General features: G+C 39.1%; 1 protein-coding gene across 18 annotated transcripts in view; it reads left to right on the top strand.

The window, feature by feature from the left end:
- Positions 1-17,116, top strand: part of ANKS1B (ankyrin repeat and sterile alpha motif domain containing 1B) — a gene marked incomplete at both ends in the record, with an annotated part of 1,184,520 nt that overhangs the window by 1,115,799 nt on the left and 51,605 nt on the right. For 8 of the 18 annotated variants that reach the window (XM_082634609.1, XM_082634608.1, XM_082634607.1 and 5 more), the window contains 2 exons: positions 9,538-9,666; positions 11,577-11,648. In XM_082634609.1, the coding sequence (XP_082490735.1) occupies positions 9,538-9,666; positions 11,577-11,648 (201 nt within the window). Of the gene's footprint in view, positions 1-3,218; positions 3,294-9,537; positions 9,667-11,576; positions 11,649-17,116 lie in introns of all 18 variants that reach the window. The other 10 variants (XM_082634606.1, XM_082634605.1, XM_082634604.1 and 7 more) reach the window with 2 other exon arrangements.

Below are 17,116 nucleotides of genomic sequence, written 5' to 3'. Positions count from 1 at the left end.
CCACATGGGAACTCTCTTCAGTGTATACGACTAGAGGTGGGTTTTATTTCTTCACTGAGAAAATCTTATATGGATTTTTTAAAATAAAAATAATTATGGCACAAGACCCTCTCTTCCCTCCTTAACTCTCTGGTAACTTCTGTGACTGTTGGAAGATATATTCACGTAACAGGATGCTAAGGGGGAACTTGCCTGTGGGTACTAAGTATTGCACGTTCTAAAGAGAGAGCTGCTGATAAGGGAGCCAGACACCCTACTTGGAATTTACCAACAGGTGGTGAATCCTGCCCTGCACAGTCAGCCTCCTGTCCACAGAGTCAGAAGACTGGTGCTGGGGGCGGGCCAGGGGGGCAGAGAATTGTCTGAGCCACTGTGGAAAGAACCGAGGCTTTCCCTCCCTTCCCATGGGAGGGGAGAGAGTGCATCCCAATGCAACCCAAGCCTAAGGAGAAGGTCTCCAAGAGGAACGCTCACCCAAAGTGGGGGAACCAGCCAGAAGGGGAAACTGGTATCTCTCTCCCTAGGTGAACTTCTGGGAGCAGATGCACATAAACCAACCTGAACTGAGGAAGAGAGAACTGGAGGGAGATGTCCTGGCAGAGAGGAGGATTGGTCACAGAGCAGACTGCTCTGCATGGCAAGGATGTGTATATGTGCTGTGGATGAGCAGTCAGGAGGCGGGGCTCGTGCACTCTCCCCTGCATCCCACCCAAGGGGCGTGCACGTGTCCTACCTAGGAAGGCTGGGTGGGGTTGGGGAAAGTCAGGCTAGAGCCAGATTCCTCACATCAGGGACTGTGCAGTAGGGACACCCCTCCCCAGCAGAGACCTCCAGAGAACCTCCACAGAGATGGTAGAACCCAGGGCGGGGCAGCTCCTATAAGAAGGATCAGAGACCAAGTTCGTGTTACCCTGAGAAGCAGTGACAACCAGCAGGGAGAATTCCGCCACTGCCAAGTACGAGAGAGGCCCTTGTCCTCCTCCTGTATCCTCCGCCCCAGCTAAGTGCATGAAGGAGGTTGAGCTTGGCGTGGGGGGCATCCAAGGAGGACCAGGCCACCCTACCTCGGGTTTCTTTAAGCCTCAGGACTGGCGTGTGGTGGGGAAGGGCAAAGTTTGAATCATAAATGATATTGGAGTTTTATAAAAAAGTGAATTCTTCGTAACTCAGAGTGACCAGGAGGTCATGCAGGCTGCCCAAAATGTCAGTTGGCCTGCTGCCCACCAGGGAGGAGGGACTGGGCATGGCCCATTTGGGAGGGGTTGACTGGAAAACAAAACTTTTAAGGTATTTGAACCCCTGTGGAGTTGAGACTGTTCCATGAACTGGCTCCATTTATATATATTTGATTCGGGATTAGTAAACAGCCTCCGTATAACTGAATATTCTCTCCGTCTTCTGGTGAGGTCAGTACTGGGCTGGCATTCCTCCCTAGCCATCCTGGCAGGCTGACACGTTGTGACACTTCCCTGTGTGACCACAGCAAGCCACTTAACCTCTCTGAATGTCCTTCTCTTCATCTGTCAGATGACAGGTGATCCCTGGGTTACTTCTAGCACTAAAAGTCTGTGAAAGTTGTAGAAGATGTAATTTCTTTAAAAGAACTATCTCAGAACTGTGGGTGACAGTGCTTTAAGGGTATCCTAGGAGTATGTTTGGCGCCGGTTAAGATGGTAATCCTGCTGAAGCATGGAATTAATATATTTAAGTCAGATGACACCTATTGGAGACGAGGCTGGGGGTTTAATGGCCCCAAGACTTAACTTGCTGGAGATTTAATTTTTGCAGAGAAGGAAGGGGAAGATGCCCCTGTGGAGAGAATAGCATGAAGTTTAGAGCAGAAACCGAGACTAGCAGAGCTGGTTTAAGTGGGAGGTGGTTGGAGTTGCCTTTTGGTCAGACCCCAGGTATCTTACTTTCCTAACAGAATGCCAATTACCTGACAGTCTGTCCCCAGCAAGCCATCCAGATGACAGAAGGGATGGAAAGCAAAGATGTAGGTGTGTATGGAGCTGCCTTTGGAACTGGAGAGAGAGATGTTAAATTTCTGGTGAGCGTTTCTGGGAGGGTGGAGGTGGGGGAAACATTTAGCCGGGGATAAGCTTTCTTTTCCACAATGCATTTGCTGGTGATATTGTTCTTTGCTGGGTTTCTAAACTGTATTGTGGTTACGTTCTTATCTCCTTCCTGCACTGATCTCTGTGCACTCTGCTTGTGAATTCTGGGGATGTTCACAGCGCTTGGCTGAATAAATTTAGGCGTTCTGCCATTTTCTGTGATTCAGTTTCATGGTGTCTTTTAGATGATGGAATTCAGGAAAAGAACTCTGTAAAGGTCAAGCCAGGAGTCTCGTTGGTTTATCTGGTGGTTTCTGCTATAACTCCTGGGAGGGTGTTGGTTCATTTGGCATTTGGTTCTAAGCAAACGTTATGCCTTTTAATAATTGTTGGTTATTAGATTGTTAATGGTGTGGTAGAGAATCCGAATCATGGAGCAGATTCATTAGGCTCACAGACACCAAATGGCATTCCCCAAAGTTCCTGGTTGAGGGACGGAGCTGAGCTTCCCAACCCCAGCCCCTCCTTGCTGTGCCTCCTTGGGGCCCCTCCACCACCACACATTCCCTCCGCTGGGCAGCAAACTGACACTTCTCCCTTGTTAATCACAGAGCTTTGCTCTTGAGAGCTCTGGAGGGGAAGAATCTCTCTAGGTTTATCAACTTGAGCAATGACTAAATTAGGAAAGTCATTTTATTGCATTGTTTGCTCTCGGTCATTTGAAGATAAGAAAATAAAAATGTTTGACCTGTGTTAAAGATTTTTTTCCCATCCTTCTTGAAGTTCATAAAAATATTTATCCTCTGAAACGAATGACACGAAGAGGGAAGGTATTTCCGTTCTCTTCGGCAAATGTAAAACACAGTTTGCTTTTTCCAAGATGTGAATGGATTGGTAATTTCCCTTGACATAATACTAATGCATAAATGGTCTTTTTTTTTTTTCCAGCCAACCCAAAAATGTTTTTAGGCAAAAGAATGACTTGAAAGTCACTTATTAAACCTCGGGCACCCTAAAAGGTTTTTTTGGTGTTTTGAGTTTTTTTTAAGAAATATGATTCTTTGCTTTTTATTATTTTCCTCCTTCCCTTCTTTGATGCTACCTTGGTAGCTGCCGTGTTTTAAATATTGACAAGATGAGATAGTTTTCTGTTTATATCAGCAGTCGTCTGTCTGTGAGATATGGACGAATCAGAACGCTGGATTTCCTTTCTCAGCCATCCATCAGGTTCATAATGTAAGGTTACAAATGGTTATTTTTCTCTTCCTGAACTTGAGCTGTGTCGTGTGTTGCAAAGTGTCGTCAGTAGCTACAGGGACCATGTCCTGGCAATGCAGAAAAGTTGTGATGTCTAACAACTCCTGAGATTTCTTTTGTCTCTTATACTTCATTCACTGTGCCTTGTGACTAGTTAACGTGCAAACATTGTCCTAAAATAAGAAACATACTTGGTTTTGAAGTCTACAGTTAAAATCTGTCCCATGTGAGTTTGGCTTTCATCCCAGGTGTCTGCGTTAACTTGCTTTTACAGGAAAAAGGAAAAGGGTAAATTGATATATATATACCCATGTATATATCAGTGTTATTCTCCCCGTTTTGTATTTCCCACGTCCATGGGCTGTTCAGTCCTTTGTGCCTAACAGTTCTCCAAGGTTCATGCACTTCACTTGTGAGAAATATTTGAGTATGATTTGCATGATATTATATATAAGTTTTATGCAAATATGGGAGGAGTCTCATAGCCAGGAGAGGCACCATTACAGCTACAAAGTGGTTCTCAGCCTTTTTCTTTTTTTCCACTTGACAGTACTGAATTTATCTTTGGAATGTGTGTGAAATCATGACCTGTTTTACTCTGAGCTGCTTAATATTCAAATTTTCACAGTTCACCTTTGCATACTTTTTAAAAATTCATTTTTGTTTGGAAAGTAAACATTTTAATGTCTGGGTTATTTTTCCATTTTGTATTTTAAAACACAATTCTATTTTCACACTCCGTTAAATTTCTCTTACTGGATAGCCTGCTGTCTAAGAGGTTGAGACATTTGGTTGAGAATCACTAAGCAGAGCTCTTGGGGTGGCATGCAAGGGGCCTCTTTTGAGGTGCCATGTCAGGCACACCCCTCCTCCTGTGCATGGGAATTTCTGGCACTTGGGGACCACAGTGTCTATACATTGCCTGGTACTGATGCTCCAGTGACCCAGCAGTTCCTCCTGAACACGTAAATTCTAACCAGTGCTTTTTCGTGTTCAGAAGTGGCCATCTCTGCTCTTTATCATCAAAAGGAACAAATTCGAGATAACCAGCTGCATTTGACCAAACCAGCATTCTTTATTCTTGAAGATGTTTTAAAAGAACTGCAGCAGCATCTTGCTTTCATATGTGTGTGAATGTTTGTAGGAGACCTTTCCTTACATTCACATCCAAATACATGTATACATATTTATAAATATAGAGCTATATGTAGCCTTCTTCAAAGCTGTAGAGATAATGGAAAGTAAATGTAATTACATATATCATACATGTTTGGGTAGCCCATCTCTGTTATTTGGCAGAATTATTGAAAGTGCAACCTGAAAATAACAGTTGTCATTTAAAATCATTTTAGTTTTTCATTAAGTGTTCTCAATAGAGCATAATGTTTGTTAATATTCAGATCTAAATTTACAAGCAGGTAGGTGGGAGCAGTTCCTAGTAGAAAAGATTTAAAAGCTTCTATTAAAAAAATCAATTAAATCCTAATTTAAAAAATTCTTTAAAGAATAATACAGGGCCTGGAAAATACCATATCTTCCTGTTCATGTTAGAAAACTAAGTCGTAATCATAGCTTTTAATTATCTACTAACATCCTTACAAAACTTTTTTCTCAGGAAGTAAGTAAGAATATAGATGATGTTTCCCCTTTGTATTCTCAGAACATATAGAATATGTGATATCTTCAGTTTCCATTTTGGGGGCTAGAGAGCTATATGATATGATGTTTTAGAATTATATGTCTGGTGCACATGAACTAAAACCTTGCAGTTTTACCACCTTTTGAAATAATGAAAAGATTAAAAGCTACATTTTGGAATCCGCCATCTAATAAAAATCTCTGAAATTTTGCACATTTTTTTCTGTGTTATAACTAAGTTCAGTTAGCAGTTTTATACTTTTCAGCTGGTGGTATGAGACATTTAATTTAATTACATTCTATTGGGTATGGCCCAGTTATAATCCTTCAAACTCAGCAGGCTATGAATTTCTAGTTGGCAGTTGGCAAATACCTATTAAGCAGAATCAATTCTCCGTTTAAAACTTTAATCTCAAATTATGTTTTTCTTTCGTACTGGAAGGTTAATTTTTATTTGAGTTTGAAGGGGTAGTTAATAATGTACATTTTCCTCTGTTTAACTGATATATAGTAAAGGAAATAAATACATACGTATGTGCCAAGTAAACAAGGTTTTAATCCATGGCCGAATTCTTGGACTGTTAAGAGCATTCAATACGTGAACCTAAAGAAAAGGTTTTTCTCCAAGTATTTTAAGCTTTAAAGAAATATCCTGAAGATATTTAGTAAGAGTGCCTTGGATCATTTTAATTTCTCTTCTGCAATTACTTAAGCCTTTTAAAAAGCACTGCCAGTCACTCATAGTTTACAATATGACAGACATTTACCCCAGACTTTTTCGATTTTATTTTGTTATTCTAACTAAATAGTATTGCTTCATCGTAACCCATGTTTAGATCTACTTTTCAGTAAAGATAAGACTTCATTATAAACCATTATTTCAGGCAAAAGACTTTTTAAGTCTGTTGGATTTTTATTTAATATTTAACAAGCATTTTAAACTTGGAAATTATTAATGTTTTAAACTTACCTGAAGAAATACAGATATTATCTAGATACGAATGTACTATTTAACAAGAGCTAATACTGGGCTTCACAATTGAAATTATTTTATATGCAAGGCAAAACCCCTTATTTGCTTTTTGGTCTCTACAGCTCCTCCATATTATCACCACTCTACCTCTTTCCTCCATAGCTCATTCCTGCTGTAATTCAGCCTCCAAAAGCATGGAGACCTAAGGCACCCTTGTTCTCTGAGCACTTTTGTTTTTACTGTCCGTCAACCAGGTGAAACTGAATCCCACCCCAAGGATCAAGGCCACATCTACCCTTTACAGTAGAGTAATGAGGAGTCCATCCATTCCCACGGAATTAATTCCAAAGAGAAAAGTCAACATGTACAAGCAGAGTCTTCTAAATATTCTTAGATCTAAGGTTAAAAAAAATCAGTTGATGAATTTCCAGGAAGAAAGGAAAATTATTCCCTTATAAATTCAATTTTAAGAACACTTTTCCCTCAGTTTGAAAACGAATTTCTGGAAATAGCACTAAGTATGACAAAATTCAGTTTCTATTTCCAGAAAGGTAGATTCAGTCCCTGTAGGGAATTTTTAAAATATTTGGACTGGAGCAAAGTTTTTTGGGCCTCAAAGAAAATAAAGTAAGGATTCTGTTTCTCTTCCCTATAATTATCTCCCCCCATTGCACGTAGGGAAAGTGTGTCAGATCACTCTGGATTCAAAGCAGTGGTTTGTGATTTCTGGACAAAGTGGAGTCATAGGAGAGCAGATGATGGCGCTGCCTAAACCGATTAAATGGAAGCACCACTAATTTCTTCAAGTGGTTGTCAAATAAGAAATGGAAATGATCTCCAGACTGAGGTGCTGTATGCTGGGGCTTGTAGTTCCCAAAATGGCTGCTGCGACTTCTGTGGATGATGTAAATATTTGCATCAGCATTCTGCTTTAAGTATATGTGGAACTCACATTGAAATTCAGTTATAAAAGTGCCTGAATTAATTCAGCAATTAGAGAATGAGTTTGCATATGATTTGCATGCTTAATGTACAAACACCTCAAATGTCCCCATAACCCCAGCTTCACCCACCCATCCCCACCCCTACCCCCCAACCCTTGCCCCGCAACCCATGGTACCCCCAGCTCCTGCCATGTCTGTTCAGGCTTTTCTGAAAACTGCCCATTGAGCTTGGCCAAGGTGAACCTCAGCTAAATGATGAGAGGGCTAACGTGAAGATTGGATGCTTGGTTTGGGTTGTCACATCCGCGGACACTGGATCGAAGGATCTTTTGAGGTCAACCAGCTCCTTTTGTATCATTCCACAAAGTTGTGTGCAAACTTCTGTTGTTCCGTTAACAGTGTTACCTGTGACTTAAATGTACAGCACCTGTTTGCTCTGTTGTTGTTGCTTTATCAAGGGAGGGGGAGAACAGGGGAAAAGGTTAATGGGGGGAGATTAGAGGATGATTTGCTAAATGTGGGGAGAGCTTTTAGTTAAGAACTCACAGCTGCATGTTTCCAGAGTTTTAACTTATTTAAAGGTGATTACACTCAGCTTCAAAATAATATTGAAATTCGCATATTCTGCATTTTTTATTTTATACTAGTTTTTTTAAGAGCAAATCACAGCCAGTTGAAATAAAGACTGGAGAGATAATAGAGATCCAGACATTTGAGAGAGAAGGAAAAGAAAAGATCAAAATAGGAAGTCAGAGGAAGACTTACTCCTAATTATTTAATTGCGATCAGTTATTGCTTTCATGAAATAACAGTTTGTATAAACATGAAGAAAAAACTCAAGAATGAGTCAGGGATGGGTCATAAAACATAGGATTTTTGTTTAAAAATGCTAAAGTAAATATTCCAGGTAAAGCCTTAACGATATCAACAGACAGGAGATGGGAGAATGGAGCCCTGTGAGAGTAAATCAGCAACTAGAACAAAACTAACGCACAGAGTAGCTCAGGGCAGAGCGTAAGCGACGAGCAGAGGGGTTCTGACTGGTCACACACTCTGGTGAGAAGCCAAGGAGATAATACGAGGCTCACTTTGCTCTTCCCGAGGTTGAGAGTCACCCATCTTAAGGAGAAAAGCTTCAGGCTCTCTGCTTCATGAAAAGGCTTGTGCATTCCTCTGCCTCTATGAAAAGGCCTTTGCATTCCTAAGGGGCTCCAGAATTCTTTTGTTTTTTAAAGCCAGTTAGAATTTCCAGACGGCAAAGCCTATGCCTAACCCTTTCCAGTAATGACAGCCACCTCATGTTCCTCCTAATGTAAGTCCAAACTGCACAGAAAAGAAATTGGAATGGTACTCCTCTTCCCCAAAACACACATCCTATTTAAGCTCTTCCTGGAGACTTGGGGCTCTTAACCTTTTGAACTTTCTAGAGCATTTCAAAGAATTTAATGAAAGTTATGGACTTTTTTTCCCCAAAAACATACACCTACATCCAAAATTTGGCATTCTTATCCCAGACTTCTTGAAAATCCTCCTTAAGAAATCCTAGTGTCAACCCTTTTGCCAGTACTTCTATGGAACTTTGTCTCTAACCAAGGTTTTATTTGGTTTTGGAGCTCATGAGACCTCTTTATACTCTTCCAGCTCCTGAGAAAGGTAATTTCTCATAATTCTGTAAGACCAACCAAATCCAGGTTAGAGGAGAGTGGCTTTGGAAATCTGCCTGTTGTCTAGATTTAGTTATGTCCAACAAAGAACCAAATCTTGAACAATCAGAATCTTTACGAGGGAAAGGAATGAGAAATCTCCCAACACGGGCCTTTGACTTTATAGATGCTCATACTAAACCATTACAGTAATAAAACATATCGAGGTTAACCTCATGGAAAATGATAATTAAAATGATAGAATGTCCTTCTGTCTTAGGTCTGTCTTTGTGGACATTTATGTACTATATGATATACCAGCATATGGGAATGTGCTTGTATTTGTGATTAGGATCCTCAAGTACATGTATACGCATGTATGACCAAACCTGGTATTTAAATATTTATTCTTCATTCATGCTTTAGGTTTTCTGAGGGAGGTAGCTGAGTATATCCAAGACAACCACAGTAATATTGTATTGATATAAATGAATTCAGAGGAGGGAAACTAGGTATCATCCATTAGTATATTTTTCTTCTAAAATTCTGTTTAGTGTCACACCTACTGTATCTTTTCTCCAGAGATATAAAATTATTCAGAGTACATGGTACCTGTCCTAACTGGGAACTGAAATCTATGGAACTGTGTATTCTGAATGCAAAAGCAGTTCAAACTAAAAACTTCAAATAGTCAAGTTTAAAAACAGAAAAGTCTTTCAGAGATTGTATGTTCTTTTCTGTTGGAACAGAAAATTAGTAAATCATTTATGAATATATTCACGTTTTATTTTAAAATTACTTATCTTAGGGTGTCATTCTAAAAACAGAATAGGTCAACTTCTTTCATACCTCAAAAATTAACTCAGCTTTGGGAAATATGATGCTAAGACATATAAAACCATAACAAACATATAATACACATTTGCACATTTACAGCACACAGGTATAAGATGAACTCAGGCCAGCTATAGGGAATGAACTTGGCCTACTGCTCATGTTACCTCTAGAATAAATGTGATTTTCAGACAGGAGACTGGGGAGAACCTTCCATTACCTTGCGACCTCCAAACGAAGCCACAGCCTCAACTCCAGTGCAGTACTGGCAACACCACCCGGAAAAGCTCATCTTCCAGTCGTGTGATTACAAAGCTTTTGTAAGTTACCCAGAATTCAGTACTTGGGTACCAGCAGGGATAGAGGGTACATTTCTAACCTGTTTACTTTTATATTGAAGGTATCCCCAAATGTCCATCACTGAAATTCCTAAAATGTTTTCCCCTTCTCTTTTTTCTTAAAGTAGCCTTCTCACCACAGAGAAAGTCCAAATAAACAGAGCTTTATAACCCTTTTAATCTTGTAAGCTTAAGGTCTGTTTTGTCTTCTTATATAGTTGTATATTTTAAATTAAATGTGATAAACTGCTATCTTAAAATGGAAATGAGTATAAATACAGCACATATAGACATTTCCACTTACAAATCTCAAAACATTGGGTCTACTGCTCTATATAAATACCAGATTCTTTTCATTGTCATCATTTGGATTATATTACAGTACTGGGCTTTTTTTTTTTTTTTTTAAATAGGAGAGAGAATCAGGCTTAGCTGAGAATTGTGAATGATATGAACAGGTAAATGTTCAAAAGGTACCATTGGTTTGGGAGCAGGTGGTTGTCATGACTACAGCAGGGAAAGTGGCTGAACCCAGGACAGAGCATTGAAACTGTCTCTCTTAAAAATAAATATTTCAATTAGGACAAAGTTTCCTGATACCTTAAAAGATAAGGATTTCACCACGATCATTTTCCTTAATTTGATGAAGATGTGGATGTTCTGATTGTCTCACAGCAATTTAGCCTTTTTTTTTTTCATTTTGTGCTATCTGCACCTCTTTAACTGCTTATATCTTGAAGCATTGGACTCATTTCAATAGTGATCTTCCCAAAACTGTGGGATTGAAATGCCTCCCTCCTCCAAGGCTCAAATGCCAAATCCCTGAGCCTTTCTGAGCATGCCTTTCTTGGAAGGCTTTGACCAAACCCTCTGCTATTGTGCCCTTGCACAACCTCTTCAAGTCAGGGACCTCCCGGGTCGGTAGGACTGATTCCCAACCCAGTTTTTACAGAGTGCCAGGGTCTCCTCGGTCATGTCAGGAAAATAATTATTTTAATGCACTCTTCTAAAAAGGACATATAGAGCTCTATTTTTTGAAGGGAATTAGAGAAAAATGATAAATGGAAAGGGCCCTGTTGAAGCTTCAGAAGGTTGAAGGGAAGTCAACTGATAGAAAGACAAAATAGACATTTTGCTAAAAACTATTTGCCCCCAGCCAGAATTTGAAGCATGCGTGACGATTTGTACCAAGGCCGTATTCGAGCCTATCACCTAGCAGCAAAGTGGTTGGTCATTCCTGGGAGGAGACACTCTCATCCTTCTCCTGCCCCATTCAGCCCCTCCGGTGTCAGTTTGCACCAAAGACTCAGCTCTCTGGGCTGTGGAACAACTGTGAATGACATTCCCCCTCCCCGCACGCTCCCAGCCTGTTCTCAAGTGGATCAACCACAGGGCACACAGCTGTGAATGAAAAAGGTCCAAAACTGCATCTCTGCCTAAGAACAGCCTAACGTTAATTACCTATGCAGCCAGCTAAGTCCAAATGGGGTGCATGTTGCTTAGCTTCTCAGCTGTCTCATACAACCCTGTAATTACATAGATAGTGATGTGATTTATTTTTGCAGACATAGCTGCCTCAAAAAAAAAGGGAAAACATTTTTAGATGCCCCCATTTTGCAGTTAAATATGATCTGAAAGATGGCGTCTTTAGAAACTGCTACAGTTTTATTATAAAGAGCAATTTACAGCTTTCAGAACTGTGCTTAATTCTGCTGCATTCTCTCTATACGTGCATTTATTTGTTAGAATTAGTTACCGTTAGTTTTTTAAAGTTAATGCAGCAGCCTACCGCCAGGAAACCTGGCCAGTAGTACTTCTACAGTGTGCTTTTAAATTGCTACTCATATTTATATTCTGTTTTTCATAAATCGTTAAATTTTTTTGTATTTCAGTATTTAGGTTCTATGCTGATAAAAGAGCTCAGGGGGACAGAATCAACCCAAGATGCTTGTGCAAAAATGCGGGTAAGTTTGCCAAACAATTTTATTTCTAGTCACTGAAATACTAAATACTGGCTGTGGATACAAATTGCCACTTTTCAAATTACTATTTTCTTCATCTGTTGGTCTGCTGAATCACATTGGTGTTATATAAAAAGGTGTTTGGGTTTTGTTCATGTTTTTATATTTGAGCTTATGTCACTGTAGTTTGAGCTGATGTCTGTTTAATTCAGTTACTCTTATTTTTAAAGATTTAAAGATCGATATACATTGATCATTCTCCAGATTAGGAGAAAAGTGACCTTTAGTTTACTACAAGAAAATGTTTTAAGCACCCACTTGACAGTCTGAGAATATTTATTGAAAAGACTGCCAACTAATTAAAAATTAACAAATGCGGAATATTGAGAGCATATTATAAAAAGCTAATATTCCTTATGAGCCTTCTTAATTATTCATTTTTTAATGTAAGAAAAACATTCAACTCTGAGCTGAATCACATAAGGCCACAATGTTGACAGAAATTGCATTCCAGATGTCTGTGATTGGTGGCTGCTGGGTTCTGAGGAGTCCGTATTAGCCAAACTGATTCTCACTCACCCTACAGATCCATGTGATCTTTTTCTTTCATGTATCCTTCTTCTTCTTCCTCCATAGCAGACGTGTAGAGGATATGCTGATATCTGACTGATGACACAAATTAAGAATATCGGACTTAGTCCATATAGCAACTAATCAGGGTCAAATTTAAGATCATTAGCAAGTGAGCCCTAACTTTTGTCATTTATTTTTATATGAGCAGCTTTTGATGGGAAATACTTAAAAGCATACAATTTAACAGTTACAAAGGTAAACATGTAATGTCCATTGCTCATGAAAAGCTAAATACATGTGAATCTTCATGAATTTGACACCTCAGTATGTAATCGTCATTTTAATATTTTGATCATTTCAGCAGCAGAAAAACTGAAACAGTTATCCTTCTATTTGATGTAGTTATACTTAAATTGTCAGGACCAGTGAATCTTTATCCCAGGTACTGTTTAGATGAAAAACACTGTGATGCGTGCAGCAACTCAAGTTCTAGTTCTGTTGCTGCTTACTTGCCTTAGGAGTCAGTTTTTAGTCATAATAATAATAACTGGTAGCATTTACTGAGTAGTTACAGTGTGCTAATCTTCTGTGCTAAATACTTTGAGTGTTCAGCTCATCCAGTCTTTACTACAAAGCTATAAAGATTAGTACAATTGTTGATCCCATTTTGCAGATGGAGAAACGGAGGCTTAGAGAGCTTAAATAACTTTCTCAAGGTGCCACAGTGAATAACTTGCCAATCTGGGACTGGGTCTGTCTGACTCCAGAACCCAAGCTTTTAACTACTACATTCATCTGCTTCTTCTGGGCCTCATTTTCTTAGAAAGTAAGGACATTGGACTGGATGCCCATTAGGGTTCTTCCTGGTTTCATAATTCTGGGAATCCTGTATACTAAATATCTATCTGATCTAAATTACGTCACCCGTGAACAATAAGAAATGGGAAAGGTTTTCAATCATCAAGCCTCATAATGATTTTAGAGCTATTTATGAAGATGTCTAAGAAACTAATTTGGCGTCTCTGACTTAATACATCTGAGTCCAGCCACTTCGATATGGTAATGAGTACAAATAGCGCATAGAGCACGTGGCACCGTTTAAACTACACCCAATCGGTGATTCGGATTTCAGTCAATGTCTTGAAATTAAGTGGATCTGAAATTCCATGTGGATAGCAAGAGCAAAACCATTTTAGTAGTCTCAGTGGAGAATAATTTAGTTACATACTTGTCTGTTGCTTAAAATGAAAAGGCCATCTATTTAGAAGCCAGTCTTCTGTTCTTTGGGGGTGTTTTTCCAGTTTGCTGCCCTTGGTGTTTATGTTGGGTAGTTTACATGAAGATAAGAACTTTATTGCTTCTTAGGATATGATAAACCCTTATTTCCCATCTTGATTAAATGAACATCAGTCTTTGATACAGTAGCTGAAGTTGTACTCACTGGGTTCACCAGAGCCTTTCAAAACCGGAAGCGCAGATTTGATCTGTTATCTGGAACTATTGAATTGTGAATTAGAGCTCTCACCAACTAAAAATGGTGTGGATCTCAACTTGCAGTTAATGTTCAGTTTGAACCTCCAGCTGCTGTTTTCTCTCTTTTCAGCATGGTTGCATTTCAGCCAAAAGTCCCAGTGTAATCCAGTCTCCCCAGGGGAAATACTTTAAGGCACAGATGATCTTAAACTTGTGATATACCGTAATGTCACTGGGCCAAAGTATGGTGCACTAAAACTTTACCTGGTTTCCTCTTTCAATTCAATTGAAAATAAAAAGTTTTCAATTCAACAGTATGAATTTTAGCTGAAATTAAAATTTCTTTCCCAGTAAGAAGTAAATCAGCGTAGTTCCTTATTCTGAGAACTATTTCCTTAAATGTGTTTTGTTAACAAAGATGACTACAATTTGGCTCCTGCTGTCACTGAGTACAATTCAGTGGAGGAGGCCAACATGTTAACATTAATTCTAGGAGTAGCAGAAGTATCACCATAGAGGTGTCTTCATGTTGCCATCAGGCGTGGTCTCCTAAAATCAGTTTATTGGGATTAATAACAGTTAACACTTGAGAGCTGTGGGCCAGGCCCTGCACAAATGAAATGTACATTAATTCATTTAATCATGAGATAAGTATTGCTGTTGTCCCCACTTTCCATATGGGGAGACAAAGGCCAAGGAAGGTTAAGTAACTTGCCCAAGATCACCCAGCCAGTGAGTAGTGGAACCAAGATTTGAACCCAGGCAGTCTAACTCCACCACCCATACTCAAATCCCCAGGCTGTACCACCTCTCACTTGTGCCAGTGGAACGTTTATTGTCCTGAGTTTTAAAATAGCTGAAAAGGTGGATCATTTACGTTGATAAAGAAATAACTTTAGGAACCCTCAAAGAGTGTATAAGATTAGTACCAACTAAATTAAACCATTTAGGTACAAACATATGTAGTAATTTGGGCTACATTCCAATGTACTAACATAAATAAAAATTTCAGGAGATTTTTTTTTGCATCCTTAGCAACTATAAATGTTTTTTTCCATAACACTTACTTTAACACATTCAGTTTGCCCCAGCAGAAACGAAACACAGTTTTCCCTTCTCAGATAGTCATGATTGGTTATTTTCTGAGTTTATCTAAACCTGTTTATTCATCTCTAAGGTCCCATCAGTTCTGAAATAAAGATAATTCTACACTACTCTCCTGGTGTTCTATTATACACCTATTATTTCAATTAAAAATACACCATAATTAACTAACATGTGTGAGATGATAGTAATTCATATCATTCTACAATATGGAATCACTTCTCTGTTTGTTTGTTCAGGTTAACCAGTCTCTTTCCTCTTCAAACTGTCTTAAGATTTTTTAATTAAGAGACTTAACTTTTAGAGAAGTTTTGGGTTCACAAGAAAATTGGGCATAAAGCACAGAAAGGTCCCTGCATCACCACTACCCTCACAGTCTCCCCTGTTACTAACATCTTGCATTAGTGCAGTACATTTGTCACAGTTATGAACCAATATTGATATATTATTATTAACTAAAGTCCATGGTTTACATTAGCATTCGTTCTTTGTGTCATACAGTGTTTTGGGTTCTGACAAGTGCATAATGTCATGTGTCCACCATTACGATACTGTACAGAATAGTTTCACAGCCTAAAAATCCCCTGTGCTCCACCTACTCACCCCTTCTCTCTGCTGCTACCGTAACGCCTGACAACCCTGACCTTCTTGTTACATCCACAGTTTTGTCTTTTCCAGAATGTCATGTAGTTGGAATCATACAGTATGTAGCCTTTTCAGACTGGCTTCTTTCACTTAGCAGAATGCATTTAAGGTTCCTGTGTGTGTTTTGTGGCTTGATAGCTCACTTTTTTTTTTTTTACATCTTTATTGGAGTATAATTGCTTAACAACGGTGTGTTAGTTTCTGCTTTATAACAAAGTGAATCAGTTATACATATACATATGTTCCCATATCCCCTCCCTCTTGCGTCTCCCTCCCACCCTCCCTATCCCACCCGATAGCTCACTTCTTTTTATCACTGAGTAATATTCCATTGTATGGATGTACCACAGTTTGTTTAGCCATTCACCTATTGAAGGCCATCCTGGTTGTTTCCAAGTTTTGGCAGTTATGAATAGAGTTACTGTAAACACTTTATGCAGGTTTTCATTGTAAGATTCCCCCCATCCCTGGAAGAATTATCTTCTGAATTGTGTTTAGTGAAAAAGAATCAATAGAAACTTGCAAGAAACCCTGATCATTTTTTAAGTAAAATTGTAGTTTTTGCCTTATCTTTTAGAGTTTTGTTGGTTTTTTTTTAAATAAAAGCCTACAAGACTATCCATGTCTTGATACTGAGGCATACTTTTAGGAAGAATAATTTCTATGAATTATTTTTCACCTTAGTGGTACAACTGGGCTGCTTATTTCCTTTCCCATGACAGCTTTACAGACATGTCTATTTAAAATTAAAAATTTTAAACATATTAGTAATATGTGAGGAGTTGTAAAAGATATCCGTTTAATCTGAACACATTCATTTAGTACTGCCTTTATGTTCCTGGTTGGGTTTTCCAGCTAGATTTGTGCTCAGAACCAGAGTCTTCCTTTCTAAAAGGATTCCTGAGAGGAATCCTAGCTCTACGGTCCTGAATACGGCCCTCCCCTAACATATTCCCCACAGAACATGGAACCTTCCCTCTGTCACACCTCACATAACACTGTGTGACGTCTGGTTACACCTGCCCTGTGCCCCTTAGAAGGCAGGAACCGTGTGTGCTGTGTCCCCAGAGTCTGCTGTATAATAGCTACCTTACGAAGTAGCTGTGATGGTTCCATAAGGTAATGCCTATGAAGGGTCTAGCTAGCTCAGTAAACTCTTAAAACATATGACCTCTTCCTCCAAACGTTGGAAAAACAAGTAAATTGATGGATAGATTTGCTTTGGATTATTTCATTTGTTTTTCCCCACCTCTGATGGGGTCCTTACCCTGGTTTTCTATGTATACAGTATGTAAGAGAGTATTCAGAAACTTAGGGGCCCTGCACTCTTCTTTCCAATTTTTAAAGGCCATTGCCAAAAGCGAGAAAAAAATGAAGGAACACTGTAGATACGATGTTATATGTAATTTTGCATTTCATATTTAGGGGAGGTAATTTGTTCCTAATTCTATTGGGAGTTGCTTCTTTTAACTAATGTGTCCACAGGACTGAACTTTACAAAGCAATAAATAGATTGCTTGGGCCTTTCAGTTCTCTTTAGCATGATTAGCTCCCACTTCAAGATTCTAAGAGGTACAGTGTTTGGTGAAATGAGGGATTTGTACTGGCAACAGGAGGTCCTACTATTCCATTTTGCCTCCCTAGACTTACTCATACCCCATCCCCTAACCCTGAGT

Source organism: Mesoplodon mirus (assembly GCF_964341445.2).
Source record: "Mesoplodon mirus genome assembly, chromosome: 11".
Lineage (NCBI taxonomy): Eukaryota > Metazoa > Chordata > Mammalia > Artiodactyla > Ziphiidae > Mesoplodon > Mesoplodon mirus.
This window is presented reverse-complemented; position numbering and strand designations above follow the sequence as displayed.